Source organism: Pangasianodon hypophthalmus, chromosome 3, assembly GCF_027358585.1.
Source record: "Pangasianodon hypophthalmus isolate fPanHyp1 chromosome 3, fPanHyp1.pri, whole genome shotgun sequence".
NCBI classification, from domain to species: Eukaryota; Metazoa; Chordata; class Actinopteri; order Siluriformes; family Pangasiidae; genus Pangasianodon; species Pangasianodon hypophthalmus.
Window position 1 is genome coordinate 10993014 of NC_069712.1, and position 19769 is coordinate 11012782.

The window sequence follows — 19769 nt, forward strand, 5'->3', positions numbered from 1 at the left end:
AGAGAAGGATGTCAAAGAAACTGCACGTAGCCATCATAGCAGCGCCACGGGAGCTCCCTCCCCCCGTCAATGCGGGCTATGTTGTCCTTATCTCACCTTTTCACTAGATAAAGTTAAACCATTCAGTAGATCTTTCTATAAATAGCTGCTATTGCATTACTTAATGTGAATCTCCTTCAAGGAAGAGTACTAAGAGTGCATGTTAAATGATGCATGTGACGCTGAAGTTGCATTCACACCTGAAATACACTTTGTTAAAAGGGTTGGATGTGCAGGTTTAACATTTTAACATAATATTAACATAATCATTAAACATTATGGGAGTGGTAATTTACCTCAAATTCCAAGGTCCATTTGTGTCAAATATAAAGTATCTGAGAACAATGATTACATTTAAGCAGTTACTCATTGTGTAGTGATCTTCTGAAGCTAGTAGATACTGAAGCTCCACTGTGGGGAAATAACTTCAGTGACTAGATTATTGCAATGATAATAGCACACTGTGCGTGCTGTGACAGATGGATGGTAATGATACGATGAGTTGTTGCTTTTTGCTTTATTGTTTTATCTTTCTCTCTGTCTTTTGAAGTGGAGTTGTGAATAAGTAACATACACATCTGTGCACTATAAGTTTTTTTTATATATATATATATTTTTGAGTATGGATGTTTCCTGAATGATTACATTTCTGAAGACATTTACTACATTTAACTAAGATTTATCCACCTTTTGTCTCATTGTGTTTATTTAACATTGTGTTACTTTAGTTAACTTATAAACTGTGCAGATTTGAAGAGTGAACTACAGATTGCTCAGTGTATTTTTTTAACTAAATAACTTTGGAAATCATTGTCACAAATGATAATGATTTGTGGCAGTGTTTTTTTTTTAAACACATGCTTTTTAACCATTTATAGTTATGTTTAATGTTATGGAATGTCCATGAAAAAAGTTTTATATATATAGCAGCTATAAACAGTCGTTCCCTTACCAGCAGATTTTTTTTCTCTCTCGAGGTTAATAAAAAAAAAAAATGCAGCTTGTCTTTACAGACAAACTGGAAAGAGCAAGTCCTCTATCCTAAGGACTTTCCCATAGTGAAAAACTTATACTACACTCAAGACTGACACCCAAGGCTCCTTCCATAAATATTACATTAATGACTCCTAACAGAAAGCTTCACCACATCAATGAGAATTTCTTTTATTTATTAGTAGACAGATTATGTGGAGTGTCCTCCATACAAGTCCCTGTGAACGACCTGTTACTATAGGAACAATAACGAATTATACAGTATATAAATCAAATGGTAGATATCTGGAGATATATAATTGAGTGCAATGGTCTGCAGCCTATAGGTGACAAAAGAAATGACAATGCAATTTAACAAGGCATGTAATTACAGCAAGGCATTTACTGTCTTAGATCAGACTAAGTCTAATCTTCACCATGTTCACACATGTGCAGTCAATATCCCAATTTGACCCTCCATCTCTTTATCTGCACACCACTAAGTCATAGCCATAATAGTTACTGTATTGAAAATTGCAGTTACTTCAGAGTCAAGTTACAAATGGTTATTATGTTCAGGTTAGTTTTTTCTTGAAACATGTACAGTCCCCTCTGAAAGTATTGGAACTGCAAGGCCAATTCTTTTGCTATACACTGAAGACATTTGTGTTTGAGATTAAAAGATGAACACATCTAGATGTAAATATCAGCACGTGAGACCTGAAATTCTGATCTATCATCTCATATTCCTCTTTTGATCTCAAACCCAAATGTCTTCAGTGTATAGAAAAAACAAATGATTTGGCCTTGCTGTTCCAATACTTCGAGAGGGGACTGTATATCTCATGCTGTCCTATATATATATTTTTTAAAAGGGTCCTCCCCAGTTAATGTTAAACTCCTAGAGACTACCATCAGAATCTGGCCGTCAGTTAGAGCAGCCTTGCTGGAAAAGACACCATGGTTCAAGGTTGATCAGATTATACATGTATCAGCCACAGTCCAGCACAGTGAGCTGCTCAGGGATAACAGATATCACAACACAACCACACTCCTCTGCTTAATTCAAGTAAGTTTTTTCCTAGTTTTTTTTTTTTTTTTTTTAGTTTTTTAATCTTTTCTGTTTGAAGTTATATTTACAAAATCCTTATATGACTATTTCTACAACATTTGAATCACCCTTACCTGACTCACATACCAGTTAATGAGTGACTGTGATGAACTTTGCCTTTTTGCTTTGCTTGTTACCTTTGGTAATTATAGTTGAATGACTTTTAACATTTATATTTTTATTATCGTCTAGTGAACACTTATAGAGTTGTTTTTTTTAGGTAACCAGGTTTAAAAAGAACATTTTCATGGATACAGGGTCTCGAATGCTGCATTTTTTACTGTGAGTTTGTATTATTAGTTCTATATAGAGTTTTATATGTGTTATTGAGTATATAGAGTTTTATATGTGTTATTGAGTTCTTCTAGTTATTAGTTTGTTTGACTGGTTTCCTAAAGTGAACAGATTTATTCGAAATCTCAATAACTCCAAGACAGGTAGGCCTGTAAATGTTAACTTGAATCTAATGATGATTGGCTTAATTTTAATTACAGGTGTTCTGAGGGTGGAAAGTTCAAAAACAGCTCCATATAATGGCTTAAATGGCTTAAATAGCCATTATATAGCCAAAATATTATTGTACAGGGTCCCTGCCTGCAAAAGGTTTGAGGACCCCTGCTATATACAGTATATAGCACTCTTTCTGAAGAGATTAATTTCATAATATTAGCTCAGCTAAAATGTACATAGTTCATAGGTCACATGGAAACCTCTGAGTGTAATCATGGTAAATCTGGGAGTGAAAGTGAGAGTCACTTGACAGTAGGAAATAAGGCAGTGATACTATTTATTTAAATATTAATTTAACAAGGGAAAACGGGCTGTCTACTATGTAGCCTATTGTTAGCGACTTTATTATTGTATAATGAAGAAAGGTGACGTTCGTCTCGCGGAACCTTTGTTATGTAACCTCGACGCGCCGCCCGGAATGTTGTTGATGTTACACCACGGACCGTCAAATTCGGGAGAGCTGCCTAGCAGTAAGGTTTAATCTGTGTTTGTAACCAGTTTTTATCTCGTAGAATGTCAGTTTAAATGTTCGGTGTATTACAGGAATGGCGATATTCAAATGTGGTTTCAGTCACTTTATAGCTAACGTCTGTGCTAGTTCTAATGTCATCGTTAGCTTGCTATCTATCTAGTTAGCTCGCTGGTTTTAACAGTAATGAGAGCAGACTGGTGGATATGCAGAGAGCTCTGCTGTTCTTCGGTCAGTTTAGTGTTGTATGTAACGAAACTAGACACGGGGCTTGTGTTCTTTAACATTTCTGAAGAAGTTTTCGTGTCTCTGTTGTCTTGAGACCTGACTTGTGGGTGGTGTTGCGTGCATCTTTAGTTTCTCTTTGCAGTGTTTAGCGGAACCTGATAACTATGGAAAACAAGGAATGTATTCAAACAGGGAATAGTTAAAAAAAAAAAAAAAAAAAAACAGGTGATACCACACAATATACACAGTGTAATCAGGTGGAGTGATGAAAGGACATAATATGATGGTGGAGTCTCAGAAAGTTAAGGTTATAAGGTTTAACATTTCACACTGCTGTGAAATTGTAGCTTGTGTGATGAAGGGTTTTCCAGTTGATTTCAAATTGCTATTACAGCATACTGTATAGTTGCGACAGTTTTGAGATGTAGCTTGTGGAGACGTGCTCATGATGGCAGGTGGATTATCAAATTCTCCAACTATTTTCTCCTGAGACATTTTTATTACTCAAAATGCAATTTTTGTGGTTGTGGCAGTCACACAAATGCTGGAAATGTACTTTAACTACAAACCAAAATTTTTACTGTATCATACTTGTGCATTGTAATTAATCATCAGAGGATTTCTTGCCAGTTATAAAAATGGCAGTTGTGCAGGGAGTGTGCATGTAATTGAGAGCTTCATACATAGTTTACCAGAGTGAATGACAGTGTGTACCATTCACTTTCCCCCCCAGAAAAATCTCAGATCTAGTAAGCATAAGGAAAGTCACATTCCGTTAGACATACTGAAACATGCCTGGCAAGTACTTATCCACAAATGTGAAAATTTGGCAAAAAATAAAAAAAAGTTTTTCCAAAGCTCACTGGAACCAAGAGTTTTCCTTGCGGCCTATTGTATGAAAAGAAATCACAGTTGTTTTGCCTTACGTATTTGGATGCCTTAAGCTAGATTGCCAAAAAAAAATAAAAAAAACATCGCCAAAAGGTTAAAAGCCTCTTCACATGTTTGGCAGATCTGCTCACAAAACCTCTTGTATTCAGCAGTGAGCTGCTTTACTTCTTATCCTGTTAATCAAATATTCATCTGCTTGTGTGACATGTAAGCCACAGCCATGTATAATTGTTTGCAGCCACAAGCAAGAACTTCAACACCATTTATTTATGCTTTTTTTGAAAATCTAAGTTGATGAGTGAATGCAAAATTACTACTTTGCGTTGTGAAACCAAAGAAAAAGGAGGTGGGAAGCTGGTTTATCAAACTTCAGCGCAAATTTACAGTTAAATTTACTGATCCAATTTTCTCATATCTCTACCAACCATTTTTTTTCTCAGGAATCTCACAAGAAAAAAAAATCATTTTTGTTGCTGCAATGTTTAAACATTGTCTACATTCATCTACATAGCCCTTTACTTGTATTTGTAGTTTGGATATTAAAGTTTCTCTGCTACAGCACGTATGTCTGTTCATATATGCAGGATGGCTCAGGATGGCAAGGTCCTGGCTCTGGGAGTTCTGGCTGGTGCTGCAGGGATCAGTTTGGCAGCTTTTTGGTACCAGAGCCGGAGAACCATGGTGGGGGCAGCAGGGGCAAGTACCTATTATCTGTCAAGCAGCAGAAACACAGACCAGCTTGGAGGCGGTGTGGCATTGCAAGCAGGCCAGACGGAGGTGCTGGATCGGCTCGGAGCTCTGATTCAGTGTGTGTCAGAGCTAAAAGAGGAGGTGAAGGCCCTGAAGAATGCTCTTCCACACTTGCAGGACCACATCAGAGATGAGTTAACAGGGCGGAGTCGCAAGGCAAGTCCACTGAATAGAACCACGCCCACAAGGAGGAAGAGAGCCAGCGGAGTGGCCAGAGCACAGGGGCAGAGCTCAGAGGAAGCAGAAAGTGAAGGAGGGTGAGTGTTTAGTTCCAGGGTCTGAGTGTGGATAAGTGTATTATGCACTCCTTCAAAGTAATATTAATAAGCTCAGGGCATGATGAACATTTAGTCTGATTTATTTCACTTTAATGATGTTTAGACACAGTGGCTCTTCAGAAGTCAACATGACAGGTAGATATTCACAAGGGCCGTTCCTCTGGGTCCTATTTTTCTGCATGTGGACAAGTGCTGAATTGCATAAGTCTTTCCCTCTCCTGTCCGTTAATCACATCACTATTTACAGTTAGCATTTTCCCTCATTTTCAACTCATCTGCAATTTCATGTTCTGCGCTCACACACACTGCCAAATGGCAGGTATAAAGCAGTGCCTGGGGTGTGAGAAAGGTGTGTGTGTGTCTGGCACTGGCAGAATCTCGTACTGCACACCCAGTCAGCCTCATTCAACCTCAGCCCTAATTCCTTGATCACATGCCAGAACAAAATAACATAAACAACAGAGGTCTTTTCATAACGCATCAGCCTAAAATGCAAAATTTATAAGGAGGCAACATTATTTGATAATGCATTTCTGTGTAATAGTTCTTCCTACTTTGCTTTGGATGGAAAAGGGTTTATGAACCTGAAAGATCAAGAACTTGATTGTTCTTAACCCAGGGCTCCACTTACAGTACATTGAATGTTAAGTGCTGAAAACTGTACATAGAAATCTTTTATCCCTCATGTTGATCTATATACCTTTTATGCTTTGAAGTAGACCACACACTTTTCTGTCTGTAGGTGCAATGCTTCACTGTGCACAATGAAAGGCTTGATTATGAGAATTTATTCTATCTCAAATAGCCTAACAGACTCCAATTGGATTCCCTGTACCAGTTTAGCCCTACATAACATTTTAAAATCTTCCCAGATTTGGGAAAGCTGAAAGGGGGGAAAAACAGTATATTCTAATAAAACATAAATGTATGAAATTATATATATATATATATATATATATATATATATATATATATATATATATATATATATATATATATATATATTATTTCTATGCATTATTTACAGTATCCCCATTCATCCAGAAATTATTTCCAGAAAAGAGTAATGAAAGACTCATTTAAATCAAACAAGTTATTGAAGTATTTGCAAAAATTTACATGGCCAAAAGTATGTGGATACCTGATCATCACACCCATATGTACCATAAAGTCGGAAGCACACAATTGTGTAGGATGTCTTTGTATGGTGTAGAATTAAGAATTCCCTTCACTGGAACCCTGATGCACATGCAATGAAACAAATCAGAGAACGGATTTACCAAAGGAGAACAATATAGTGAACAGCCATAAGCTGCTGTGCCAGCAGTGTAAAAATTGATAATGTTCTTAATATCCTATTACACAGTCCATCATTTATTCAGCTTTCAGTCACTGCAGCACATGCTTGAAAATTTTTGTAAGCACTTTTGATCACAAGGACTGTCATACAAGTTGATACTGAATCCATAAACCAGCTGTCCCTGTTTTAGAGAGTTATTCATATGGCAGATGCTTTTCATCCAAAGTGACATACACTTGAGCCGAGCAGATGAAGTATAATGGCCTTGCTCAAGGGCCCAACAGTGGCAGCTTGCCAGTGCTGGGATTTAAAATCACAGCTCATAACCTTCTGGCTGATAACCCAAGGCCTTAACTATTGAGCCACAAATGTGTAAGATGTGCTGCTTCCATACTGCTTAAAATAAAAGTTTTTTTTTAAAGTAGTTGGAAGTCTAGCTCTCTACAACTCCGTAGACTCATTTGCAGCAATTTTGCAATAAGTACTATTCTAACACTTTGGTTGCCATGGTGTGCCGTGTCGATCGTACTGGAAATACCATGGTTCTGAAGGCATCATGTCATTAGTGGCCCTGAAATCAAAATCAGTGTTTTATCCCTCAGTATTGTGGACACAGAAGGAAATACAAAAAATTGTTTTGGAGATATTCTCATTTTAATTTTATAGTTCATTTCTTCCAGGAAAATTATTTAAAAAAATTAAAGACTCATCCAGTACTAGTCTTGTGTTCGTCCAATTAAATGCTCTGGAGAATGTGTATATCCTGCCCCTGGGAGCGGGTTTTGCACAAGAGTTGCAGCAAACATGGTTTGTTGGTGCCTTTTTGACTGTGCATCTTCTAGCAATCTATATCCTTTTCCAATCGTGCCTTGGCTGAGAAAAAATGGGTTCAAAGAGGGGGAGTTTGTGCAAGTGTGGGGTCATATGATGGGCAAGTGGTGTATCTTGAACGCTGTTGGCTGTGGTGTAAATCAATCAAGCCTTCAACATGCCGTCATGCTGACTGTTTCAAAATACAGAATCAAATTCTAGGTCTTAAGCCATTTCATGCTGACTTTAAGAGTGACAGATGTATCATACAGTGTATAGCGAGATTAATTTGGTTTTGTGTGTTTCAGAAACAACCTTCACATTCATCTTTTGTCAAAACATCATGAGATTAAATTTTGCAAACCACAGAGTGTTGAAAACTGTGCTTTTGGGTCTTTGTTAAACAGGCCAAAGATAAACAGGTGGTCGCTAATGCAAAAGACACTGCAGATGTTCCACATACAAAGATATGATCATTTAGGCAGATGTACCTGTAATGTGGGATGTGTGAAAAGCAGAAATGGACAGGTTGTGAAAGGAGTTTCGAAAGTTAAACGTGTGTGAAGTAATGAAAGGAGTACAGGTGTGTAGCTGGATGATTGCTTGAACATGGAATGTTCCAACACTTTGAAAAGAATAAGTGTGTAAGGAGTAAATGGACAAGGTGTGTGTGTGCGTGTGTGCGTGTGTGCGTGTGTGCGTGCGTGCGTGCGTGCGTGCGCGTGTGCGTGCGTTAAAGAGACATAAAGGAGGCAGGATATTTTGGCAGCATACTCAGCAGTGAGAGCACTGCAGGAGCTTGTCGAGTCTTCACTTGATTTGACTTCATCTCCACACATCTTCTGTTTCCTGCACTGCTCTCATTTTCTCTACACTCATGTTTAAGTGCTTGACTAAAACACTAAAACTTGGTATTGGGTGTTAACTTGGCCATTTGGATAGTGTTAATTAAATACCTAAAGCCCTCTGCCTGAATGTTCTCTTTGGTGCTTGGCTCAAGTGGGACTGTCACTTTTAGCGTGTGTATTAAGCATGGTATGTCAGAATAAAAGAGTCATAACGAGGTACAAAGATTAGTTTATAGAAGTCATTTCAGAGACTTGTTTTCACAGTTCTTTATGTTTATACAGTCCCCTCTGAAAGTATTGGAATGGCAAGGCCATCAAAAGATGAATATGAGAGGATAAATTAGTATTTCAGCTTTCATTTCCTGATATTTACAGCTAGATGGAAAACAACAGCATTTAAACATTGTTAGAGCTGTGAATAAAACCCCAAAAACAACAGTGACATCACCAACAACCTATAGGGGCCATACCACAAGATGAAAACCACTCATCAGCAGTAAGAATGAGAAGGCCAGATTGGAATTAACAAAGAAATACAGAGATGAGCCACAGAAATTCTGGAACCAAGATTAACCTCTACCAAAGTGATGAAAGGCCAGAGTGTGGAGAAAGAAAGGATCTGTTCATGATCCAAAACATACAAGTTCATCGGTCAAGCACGGTGGAGGTAGTGTCATGGCTTGGGTTTGCATGGCTGCTTCTGGAATGGGTTCACTAATCTTTATTGATGATGTAACTCATGATGGTAGCAGCAGAATGAATTCAGAAGTCTACAGACAGAACTCAGAAGTTATTAGGAAATTAGAGTCATTATGTTTTTCTCCCCCAGCAGAGGGCAACAAACCAAGAACTCTTGCCAGGCACCAGCAGCTAGAACTGATTGATGGCTCCGCTTGCATTTCATGAAAACCCATCTTTCCTTCACTGTGTAGTTATTAAGCAGCAACAGCACAGGAGTCAGACATGTGTCTAGCAGCCTCTCTAATTAAAGATCTCTTTCGCTCTCTGTGGGATTCTGGAGGATTAAGAAATTCCTCTCCCCGAGGCCCCTTTGCTGGCAGAGGCCCAGCCCAGCTGCATCCACCCTCTTAATCCCTGCATCCATTTCCACAGCTTTTTCTGTCTTTCAGGCCTTTCCAGGAATCCCTACCATACCTGATCCTGGTTAAGACGTTCTTAAATTACGCCACTCACAAGGAGGAGCAGTGCTACCATACTCTGGGAATACTGTGGAATTTGCTATCATTTTTTAAGAGAATCCAAACATTATTCAGTAGAGACACATTAACTGGCCACTTCAATAGGAACACCTGTACACCTGCACATTCAATGCAATTATGCTACCAGCCAGTCATGTGGCAGCAGAGCACTGCATAAAATCAAGAACTTCAGTTAATGTTCAAATCAAACATCATAATGGGGGAAAAATGTGATCTCGTTTTCTCTGACCGCGGCATGGTTTTTGTTGCCAGATGGGCTGGTCTGAGTATATCAGCAACTGAATAGGAATCTGTGGGTACAGTGGACACAGGCTTTCAGAAACTTAGGCAATATTTTGCCAATTGTCAGTTGTCCAGTTTTAGTGGTGCTGTGCCCACTGAAGCCTCAGATTTCTGTTCTTGTCTGACAGGTGTGGAACCTGATGTTGTCTTCTGCTTTTGTAGCCCATCCAACTCAAAGTTCAACCTGTTGTGCATTCTGAGATGCTTTTCTGCTCACCATGGTTGTAAAGAGTGTTTTGTACTTTGCACAATTTGTACTCTAAAGACTGTTGTGCATGAAAATTCCAGGAGATCAGCAGTTTCTGAAAGACTAAAACCAGCCTGTCTGCCACCAACAACCATGCCACAATTAAAGTCACTTCGATCATGTTTTCCCCCATTCTTATTTTTGATGTAAACATTAACCAAAGCTTTTGATGTGTATTTGCATAGTTTTATGTACTGCGCTGCTGCCGGATGATTGGGTTCTTTGCATGAATGAGTGGGTGTATTAAAGTGGCAGGTGAGTGTATACTTGCATGTGGCACTATAGAAAAGGAATAGTTGCTTTCGATGTTGGGTTTTGGTACATAGCAGGCTCAAGATGTACATGTGTGGTGCGAGAGCAAGATAGTTCTCCTGTCTCTCAAATTGAAAGTAAGCCTCTGACAAGTCTGCAAGAATCATTGCAAGTTTCCATAAACTACACTTATGGGAATATTCTTGGAAGGGTGAACAACAAGGTGACCACCAGCCAAAAACACAAACACACACAAAGGCTGAAATAGACACTTGATATGCCATCATTACTTTTCCATGATTCTTTATCATGGTTATTGATCTACTGTTTTATCTACCCCAAGCAAGAGCAATTTTTCTACACTTTCTGTCCAGGTTTATCATTTGCTATTTTAAAACTAACATAAAAACAAGTGGATTAGATTTCAAAACTAAGCATCTACAAGCCTGATCCAGTCTCCACCAGTAACCACCATTCCGTCAAGCTCTGCTGTTTGCTTTTCTATATATAGCACGTCCGTGATTGTTCACCCTTACTCCTGTTTTGTTTTAAGGATTATCTTTTTAAACACCAATAATGGTTTGTTGTTTCAAGCATTTGGAAAGGTTTTTGCATTTGAGCCTGCTGCCTATCTCAACGATTTATGGAATCCCTGTGTGTTGATTCATAAAGGCTGTGCAAATTTTGTGTGTGTCGTTTGCCTGTGTGCAGGATTTCTTCAACAGTTATTTCTGTGTAGAATCCTCCTTGTTCTTGAGCAACCAGAGACCGATGCTCACAAAGAATGGAGATACAGTGCTATTGAATGCTTCATTCTGATTGGTCAGAAGGTTTTAATACATTTTCTATAACAGCATCTGAGACAGTAGCGCTCGTTCTAATGTATTATCATTTGTATTGTAACAGCTTACATAGGGACTTCTATGGTGAACATTTCACATAAACAGAAATTAAAAAAACATGTGTAATGATTTATCAAGTGAAGTGAGGCTCCAGTTTAGTAATTGTTGTACTGTCTTGCACTGTTGCACACGTGCACTTTTCTGTAGTCCTGTGTATGTCTTTGTTGTCTTATTTAGTTCTATGTTTTCTCATGTGGCTCTGTGTTGTTTATGTAGCACCATGGTCATGGAGGAACGTTGTTTCGTTTCACTGTGTACTCTACCAGATGTATATAGGTGAAATGACAATAAAGCCTTGAACTTGCATTTGAACTTCAACAGTGTCAGCGCCTTGGAATTGTCAGAGGTAAAGCTGTAAGTTTATGTATTCTGACACAGGAAGGTCTTCAGGACTTTGAGCTTTACCGTTTCTCGTAACTATAAATAGAAAAAATGTATGATGTGACATTCTTTAATTAATAAAAAATGGTTAGTGTTTGCCAATTGCTGTGGCATAAGAGAAATAAAACACTTCAGGATGTGCTGTTATTTGAAAATATTTTCCTATAACAGCACGCCTCATCGTGTTTTATTGCTTATTTAAATAGCCCTAGTGAATAGGAAGTATTTTATGGTGGATGTGCATAGAGAACAGCAGCACAGTTATGGCTCAGCTCAAGCTGATCAGAGACTTGGAAAAACTTTTTATTGCGCCAAAGTGGCCATTGTTTACTGCTGATATTCCTTCCCCTTGTGTTCCTCTGAGCGTGCAGACCCATTAATGACTGCAGGGGGCTGACAAGCTGTCAGAGCCTTATATTTACCACATCATGTACAAACTTGTAATCCTTTTGACTGTGCCGAGCATACACGTCATAGCTGTCTTTTGTTGCTTAGGGACATTTTAACTATCATATTTGAACAATTTATCCTTAAGAAGTGTTGATTTAGGAATATTGTTTATATAGGCCCAGACTTGTTAGATCATTCTGGGCACTGTGAAGGAAAAAAAATTCCTTTACTTAATGAAAATACTGTATGTTCATACTGTGAGGTGTATATATGTTGATTGCAGTACTAATATAGAAAGATAAATGAAACTGTTGAGCAATGAAGTTCGAACTTTATACGTTATTTGGAAGTTGAACTGTGAATCTGATTAGCCTGTCATTATTATGCATTTTTCATAATGTTAATTAAGAGTCATTTCCTTGTTATCATGTAACTAATCCTTTTGGTTGGAAATATGTTTTGTTCACCCAGCAACTGACAGGATGATACATGGGTTCAGGAGACAACTGTTTGCCAAGTTTAGACTCACTCATCTATCCCTGTCGTCAGTGTTTATGTTGATGATGTACTCTGCTTCCTTTTCAAATCTGTGTTCCATTCAGTAATCCCTTTTTAACTTGGCCACCCACCGCATATCTATACTGCGTTGTCTGTTTCTTTTATTGTACCTGTCACTACAAGGGGAATCTCATCTTCTGCCCTTGAAAGAGGGATAGAGTGAATGTGTTGGAGAAAGATAATTGCTAGAAACCGTCACTTTTTTTTTTTTTTTACTTAGTTCACTCATTTTTTGAGCATGAGGATGTTTCAGTAAGACAGCAAAATTCTATTGGAAATCAAGGTTCGTACTCATAGTCAAGAAGATGAAACAGAAGAAGACTGTTTTAGGACAGGAAATGGTTTGTTCGTTTTGGCATGTTCTCAGTTTAATAGAGTCCTTCTTGTTTTCGTTCATCACTCTCAGAGACTTCTTTTGTATTAAAAAAAAGTTGCTGCTGAAATATTGCTTCATCTATGAGTTACTGATCCCTGTCTGTTGTTTCTAAACGGACTGTGAGGGTGACAGGCTGGAAAACTCAGAGCTTGGCATGAAGAAAAGGGATCAAAGTCTATTAAGGGGCAAAAATGAAGCACGTTGATTGTTGTATCTGCCACCTGGTTCAATGCCATCCCTGAGGTCTTACTCATGCCACATGGCTGCCAACAGGTGGCATCTGTTCAATACCAGGGTAGATGATGATATCATCAGAGACACCAGGGTGAATAAGAAGTGTGGGAAGAATCGATGAGAGATGGGGAATTGTGGGATTGTTTTTTTTTTACGGAGTAAAGTAATTTTGCTTTCTGGTAGTGAAAGGTTGTTTGAAGTTAGGCTTGAATGGATTATGAAGAGCGAGTAGTGTCCTAGAAGCCCAGAGACTGTTTATATGTATCCAGGCACACTGAGCCATTGTCTACATACTCCAGGGGGTTGATGTGAATGAGATCACCTGAATGAATGCAGGTCCAGGAACTGTTGGGATGGCAACGGCTCCACAGGTTATTTTAAAGGCGTTTGGCTTGACAGTTTCTCCCTGTGAAAGGCTGTTACCTTAGTGATTGTCAGTGCCATGCATATTCAAAGCATGGAGTATGCCTCAGTTTAGTTTGCTTTAGGAGGCCAGTTTCAGAATTTCTGAATAACAAAAGATTTCTAGATACCGAAATGTGCTATAAAAGCAGTAAATTGGAAAAATAAAGACTAAATCAAATCAGTATTTGGTATTTCATCTTTTGTCTTTAAAATTGCATTGGGTTAAGTATAGCGTATTATTTTTTTAACTGCTCCTGTCCCTAACCTAAAAGGGGCAGTCGTGGCGTAATGGTTAGAGAGTAGGACTTGTAACCTGAAAGTGAACCTGAAGGTTGTGGGTTAGAGTCTCTGGTCCGGCAGGGATTGTAGGTAGGGGCAGTGAATGACCAGCGCTCTCTTCCACTGTGTGTGTTCACAGTGTATGTGTGTGTGTGTTCACTACTGTGTGTGTGCACTTGGATGGGTTACATGCAGAGCACAAATTCTGAGTATGGGTCACCATACTTAGCTACATGTCACTTCACTATTAAAATACTATTTTTATTATCTAACTATATAGTATTAGTATTTTTTTCTAGATATAGAACTGTTGCATTGGTGTCCATAACTCAAAGGAACAGGGACAAAAAAACTCTGAAACTCTTATTTTGATTTCAGGGGCACTTTAATGACAGAAACATTAAATAATGACCATTACCATTAAGTAATGACCCTCTCTGTAACATTACATTTTTTTGGAAAATGAATATTTGGACATTTTAAATTTGCTTTTTTTTTTTTCCTGTTAACACACTAATGCAGAAAACATAAATGTTCAAGAAAATTTTTTTTTTTTTTTTTTTTTTTTTTTTTTTTTTTTTTTTTAAATATAAGGTAACCTAAGACCTTTGCACAATAATGTACATCTATGTAAAAGGTCAAACCATGTTAATTATGTGTAAATTGTGGGATTTTAAGAGAAAAATGGCATCACTGTATTTAGTGTAACATTTCATAGCAGCTTGATCATGGCAGTCTCTCTCCCTTCCCCACACTTTCAAGATTCCAGGTCTCTTCTATCTTTGTAAGATAGTAAAGCTCACCATAGAGGTAAAAAGAAAACAGTTTGTGTTTGATTTATATGTTATCAGTGCACTGAGGGCTATTTGTCATTAATGCTCTGTCGACCTCTATAAACAGCAGAGGATGATGAACTGAAAGGTTTTTTGTCTGGCTTGTAGCGTATCAAGGGATGCAGAGCAGGAATGTGCTGATCTCTCAGTATCTGGGAGAACAAGCAACAGTATGGAGCAGAAAAAAACTAAACAGGCTTTGCTGATTCAATTCAATGAGTCAATAGGTGGATGTGTGAATGAATAAATAAAGTCAAAGCACCACAGGGCCTTTTCATGGTCACTTCCCAAACTCTGCTTTGAATACTGGAAATCTTGGATGCCATTCAACTACGTGCTAAGTGTTGGAAAAGCCACTGATCTCAGAAGTAGAGCTGCTGAAACTCATTCATATTGTGGGGACTGTACACCTCCATTCAGCATTCATTTACACCCTGCTGCGGCACAATGTTTACTTTTGAGCATCTCGATTCCTTATTTACGAATATGTGGCAAATTATGGCAGTTTGTAGCCCAGGTATCAGTGAAGCAATGTCAAAAAATTAGCTGTGAAGCCTTGGATCTGAGTATATATTTATCACTGTTGCCTTGGGATGGAAAAAAGATGAATGGTGGTGGGCTTCAACAAACATCAACATGAAGGCAGATCTATTAAATCTCCAGTAATCTCCACAAGAATCTCTTCAGTAATTTAACAATTTTTTAAAAAATGTACTATTTATCATGTAAGCACAAGATAGAACTGGGCATAGTATAATTGTCATGACCTTGCAGAAATTGTATGTATTAATTGAGCTAGCAATCCTCTAGATGTCTTTTATTATTGAATTTTCAAGTAAGAGTAAGTAAGTAAGATATTCCTTTATTTGTCCCGCAGTGGGGAAATTGCATTTAGCAACAGCAGGGGTACAGTACAGAAAGAGTATGCACACGAGAACAGCAGGGGTACAGTACAGAAAGAGTATGCACACAAGAACAAGGTAGATTAAAAACTATTCTGTACATAAATGGCTTAAATAGTGCTAAAAGCAAAAATCCTAACACAAAACAAAAAAAGGAGTGCTGGCTCAGCTTATGGGCCAAAACCATGTACAGGTTTATCCTAGCAATAGTCAGAAAACAAGAAGCTGCATCATGTAGTAGCATTTAAGCTCTTTTCGGCTCTTCTTGGGGTCACAGGAGTGTCATTTCTAGTCATTTCAAGGAGTGTCATGCCTTAAGGGTGAGGCATCAAAATTTCAACATGCATGTTATATACGTATGTACCTGGAGGTACCTCTGTTTGCATGACCCGCTCTGACACATCTCCACAGAACCACAGATGACGCACAAGGCCCCTGCCAATGTTTAATGGATCTCTTTCATGTTTTCACTTTTCCTCCTTTCAGTCTTTCATTGGTACCTGAGTCTGTTATTAATGCCACTTTTTACACCTTCCTTTCTACTGATGTGAGGTGAAGGTGTTGTATACTTGAAGGAACTCAAGGGGCTTTTTTGAAGGGTGTTGAAGTTAATACGGGCTTTGCGTGACTCACAGTGACAGAAACAAACAAGCCTCATAGTGTTATTTTCTTTTTTTTTTTTTGGACAAGCCTTTAGATATCAGTGGTAACATGTCAGTGTGTCTTTTTAAAGCAGCTGGCAGCAATAAACTATTAACCAACATACTTTTCTGTTTAAATAAACCTTATGGCCATTTTGCATGTAAACTGTGAACACTAATCAGTTTCTGGCTGAATCTGTTTGACTTTTTTGTGAAAACACTTGTTAAGATTGGATTTTGATTACTCCTACCTTGATTTTCTTTGAAAGGGAATTTCTTCCCTTCCTGGAGGTTGTGGAGAGAAATCACATAAGACAGAATGTACCACTGTTTTGTTTTAGCTAGCAGACAGTACAGAAGCCTCACACTTTCTGGGTTTCACCATGTTGGCTCATGCAGCATATTTTCTGCTGAACAAAATAATGAAGTTAGGCATCATGTTTGTATTTTTATAATTGCAATCCTATAAAAGTTAATTATACCTGAAAGCAAGAAATGTGCCTGACTGCCAGGCATTGCCACACAGCAATATAAACATTAAATGCAAACTACAAAGTACATTGAGATGAATGATAGTGAGGTAAAATGTTAATGTTCAAATTGCTGTCTGTTGACGTTTGTTCAAAAGTACAAACTTTTATGTTCACACTTCTTTTAAGCCCAAAAAGTAAATTAAAGGTTGTTCAAGATAGGTAGTGTTTAGTGTTGGCATTTGGCCTAAAAGCTACACCTTCTCAGCATCATGCATGTAATGTGAAATGTCATCTGTCACCCACTTTATAAAATCTGTTGACCTTCTAGTTTACAAACTCTATATTAAGGACTATTTCTTTCTTGTGATTTTTTTTTTTTTTAGGTATATTACAGCACTGACGGACACTGAAGAGGAGGGTGAGAGTGAAGAGGATCGCAAAGTTGTAGAGCCTCTGGATGAGCTCACCGTCCTGTTACAGAGAGCAGATCGGCTGCATGATTGTAACGGCGCTGAAAAGAAGGAAGGCTTGTCCACTCTGCTGGAGAGGAAGGAAGAGGTGGATCTCACCAGCAATCTATTTCTAATAAGCTCCTCAGATCAAAAATTAGTCTCATGTGTAATTCCCCCCCCCCCCCCCCCCCCCCCCCCCCCCCCCCTTATAACAGCACCAATCTGGTCAGGTAAGGATGTCATGAGAGTCTTAAGAGAGTTCCTGTCAATTTTGGAGGATTCTTTCACTGACTGGGTATGCAATTCAGCTAAAGATCACCTGCTGTTTTGTTTTGTTTTTTTTTTGTTTTTTTAAAAATGAGATTGAGATCCACTGATTTTGGAGACCAATCCAAATGTCTTAGTGTTCCATCATGTTCACTGAGACACACTCAGGTTTGGCCCTATGCACCCTACGGTTCTTATCTTTGTTCGGACATGAAGCACAAAATAACTTTAGAGTCTCATCAAAATCTGATGATCTGGATTTATGTTAAATTACATTCTTCGAGGCGCATAACCTGTTGGAGAATTTTTTGTCTGGGGAGTATATTTCAGTATCAGATATGTATTTCAAGCTCACATTCATTGATTTATGTAATTTATATTTCATTGTGCTAAAGGGCAATATTTGCCAGTATTTCAAATATATACACTGCAAAAATGTAACTTTTGGTTAATCTTCAAGAAATAGTTTAAGTTAAATAAATGGGTATAAATGAAAGGAGACTTATATATATATATATATATATATATATATATATATATATATATATATATATATATATATATATATATATATATATATATATATATATATTTTTTTTTTCTTCTCTCTGCTGTGCATCTTTAAGACTCATTGTTGAACACCTACTACTAGGTGAACACCTTCAAGGACTTACATTAAAAGTACCAGGTTAAAGATGAGGTCATACATGTGATATACTTTAGTACTTTAGTAATTAATGTGTTGTTTTCTATATCAGTATGATCAGAAGTGGCAGTACCTGTGGCGGTTAACCAGAGCCTATGCTGATGCTCATGATATGGCTGGAGACCTTGAAGAGAAGAAGAGATACGCTGAAACAGGTAATTATTTTTCATCTGCACTGAGGATTTTAAAGATTTTCATCTATTTGCAGCATTTTTCATGTCGGAATCAGAATCACTTTATTTGCTAAATTTACATGTACACAAGAATTTATCTTTTATATTTAAATTAAAATACAATTCAAATACAGGTCCACATACATGCTCCCCCTGTACTACCAGCTTTCATAAACCTAATTTCCTCAAGGCTGTAATGTATGTATGAGTTTTGTGTATCAATGTATGTATCAGTCTAACATATGAATGACAACCACACATGTGTTATTGCTCTCTCAAGCACATTTAATTATATATTTCTGTTGGTGTAGCTTTGAAATAAAAGTGTGCATTGCATAAGAAATCCAGCTTAATCACAGTATACATCCCAGTGATTTCCTTTTGGCACATTAAGTGGGTTTTTTTCCACTATGATTTGATGTAAGCTTACCCTTAGGCAAACTTTACAATCAAGTTCCCAAGAGCCTTAATAGTTGAAAAATAGTTGAAACAGCTTAATCACCACACTGGTCCCTATATTTAGAAAATGAATACTCTTTACTGTGGATCAGCATATACTGCATATTTCTCGGCACATTGACATATATTCACTAACCAGCATAAATTCATCAGCCTGGAATTCATTCTAGTCTGTACGGTTTTCTGAATAGCTAGAACCCTTTTATTCAGTTTTATGTTTTATGAATAACTAATACCTAATTACTCTTTCATTACAGGGAAGCAAATTGGAGAACAAGCCATTTCAGTGAATCCCATGTGTGCTGAAAGTCATCAGTGGTAAGTGTTTATAGCTGAATCTTTCAAAAAAATAGATTATGTACCTATCCCTTGAGTGATAATTCAGCTGTTTTATACAATAACAGCATTCTATGTGGGACAGTTTGTGTGCAATGAGTATGATGTAGTATTTTAGGTGTATTGAAGGATTGTGAAGTATTTTTCTCTTAATAAAGATGCAAGCAGGCACAAACCTGGAGGAAATGTATAGTTTTTATTGAAGCTTCATATACAGGTGATGTTCCGTCAAGGTTCTGTCCTCAACTGCCCACATATCAGAAAGCCCTTTCCAAAAACATCTTACCTATAGTAGCATTCTGACCCAAGGTTATGCACAAAGACAAATCTGTTTCCTAGGTCCTGACAAACATTCCTGTACATAATATATGTCCAGTGACCGGGTTTTCATTAACACATGAGTCTTGAGAAATGTTCCACTGAAACATGCTCCAGTGAGTCTGAAAATGAAATTCCATTCCGTACCAATAATATAACAAGGTAAGAAGAACTACAATTAAGCCATAAATGTAAATGTAAATATAATCTTAAAAATGCTCTCACGTCACCTATATTACCGGAATTCAGCCAAACCAGTAGAGTTCCCTCATGAAAGCAAGTGTGTTTGTGTGTTTTTCCCAAAATGCATTATTTTCATTTCATTTTGTTAGTGCATTCAGATCCAAAGTATGCAAAAGAATAGTCATCGCATTAATAGATTGCCAAAGTAGTCATCAGCTGCACTTATGTGTTATGCGTACAACCTTTGTCTATTGCTAGAGGAAATCTCATCTTTTACAAAACCCACTGAGAGTA

At 37.7% G+C, this 19769-nt stretch overlaps 1 protein-coding gene across 3 annotated transcripts in view; it reads left to right on the forward strand.

Annotated features, from left to right (window-relative positions):
• The first annotated feature begins 1926 nt into the window (after positions 1 to 1926).
• Positions 1927 to 19769, forward strand: part of LOC113542239 (regulator of microtubule dynamics protein 2) — a 39286-nt gene continuing 21443 nt past the window's right edge. The window contains exons 1-6 of one of the 3 annotated variants that reach the window (XM_053232545.1): positions 1970 to 2080; positions 2343 to 2404; positions 4805 to 5227; positions 16965 to 17139; positions 18059 to 18161; positions 18896 to 18956. In XM_053232545.1, the coding sequence (XP_053088520.1) occupies positions 2370 to 2404; positions 4805 to 5227; positions 16965 to 17139; positions 18059 to 18161; positions 18896 to 18956 (797 nt within the window). In that variant the 5' untranslated portion in view covers positions 1970 to 2080; positions 2343 to 2369. Of the gene's footprint in view, positions 2081 to 2342; positions 2405 to 2952; positions 3103 to 4804; positions 5228 to 16964; positions 17140 to 18058; positions 18162 to 18895; positions 18957 to 19769 lie in introns of those variants that run through there. The other 2 variants (XM_053232546.1, XM_053232547.1) reach the window with 2 other exon arrangements.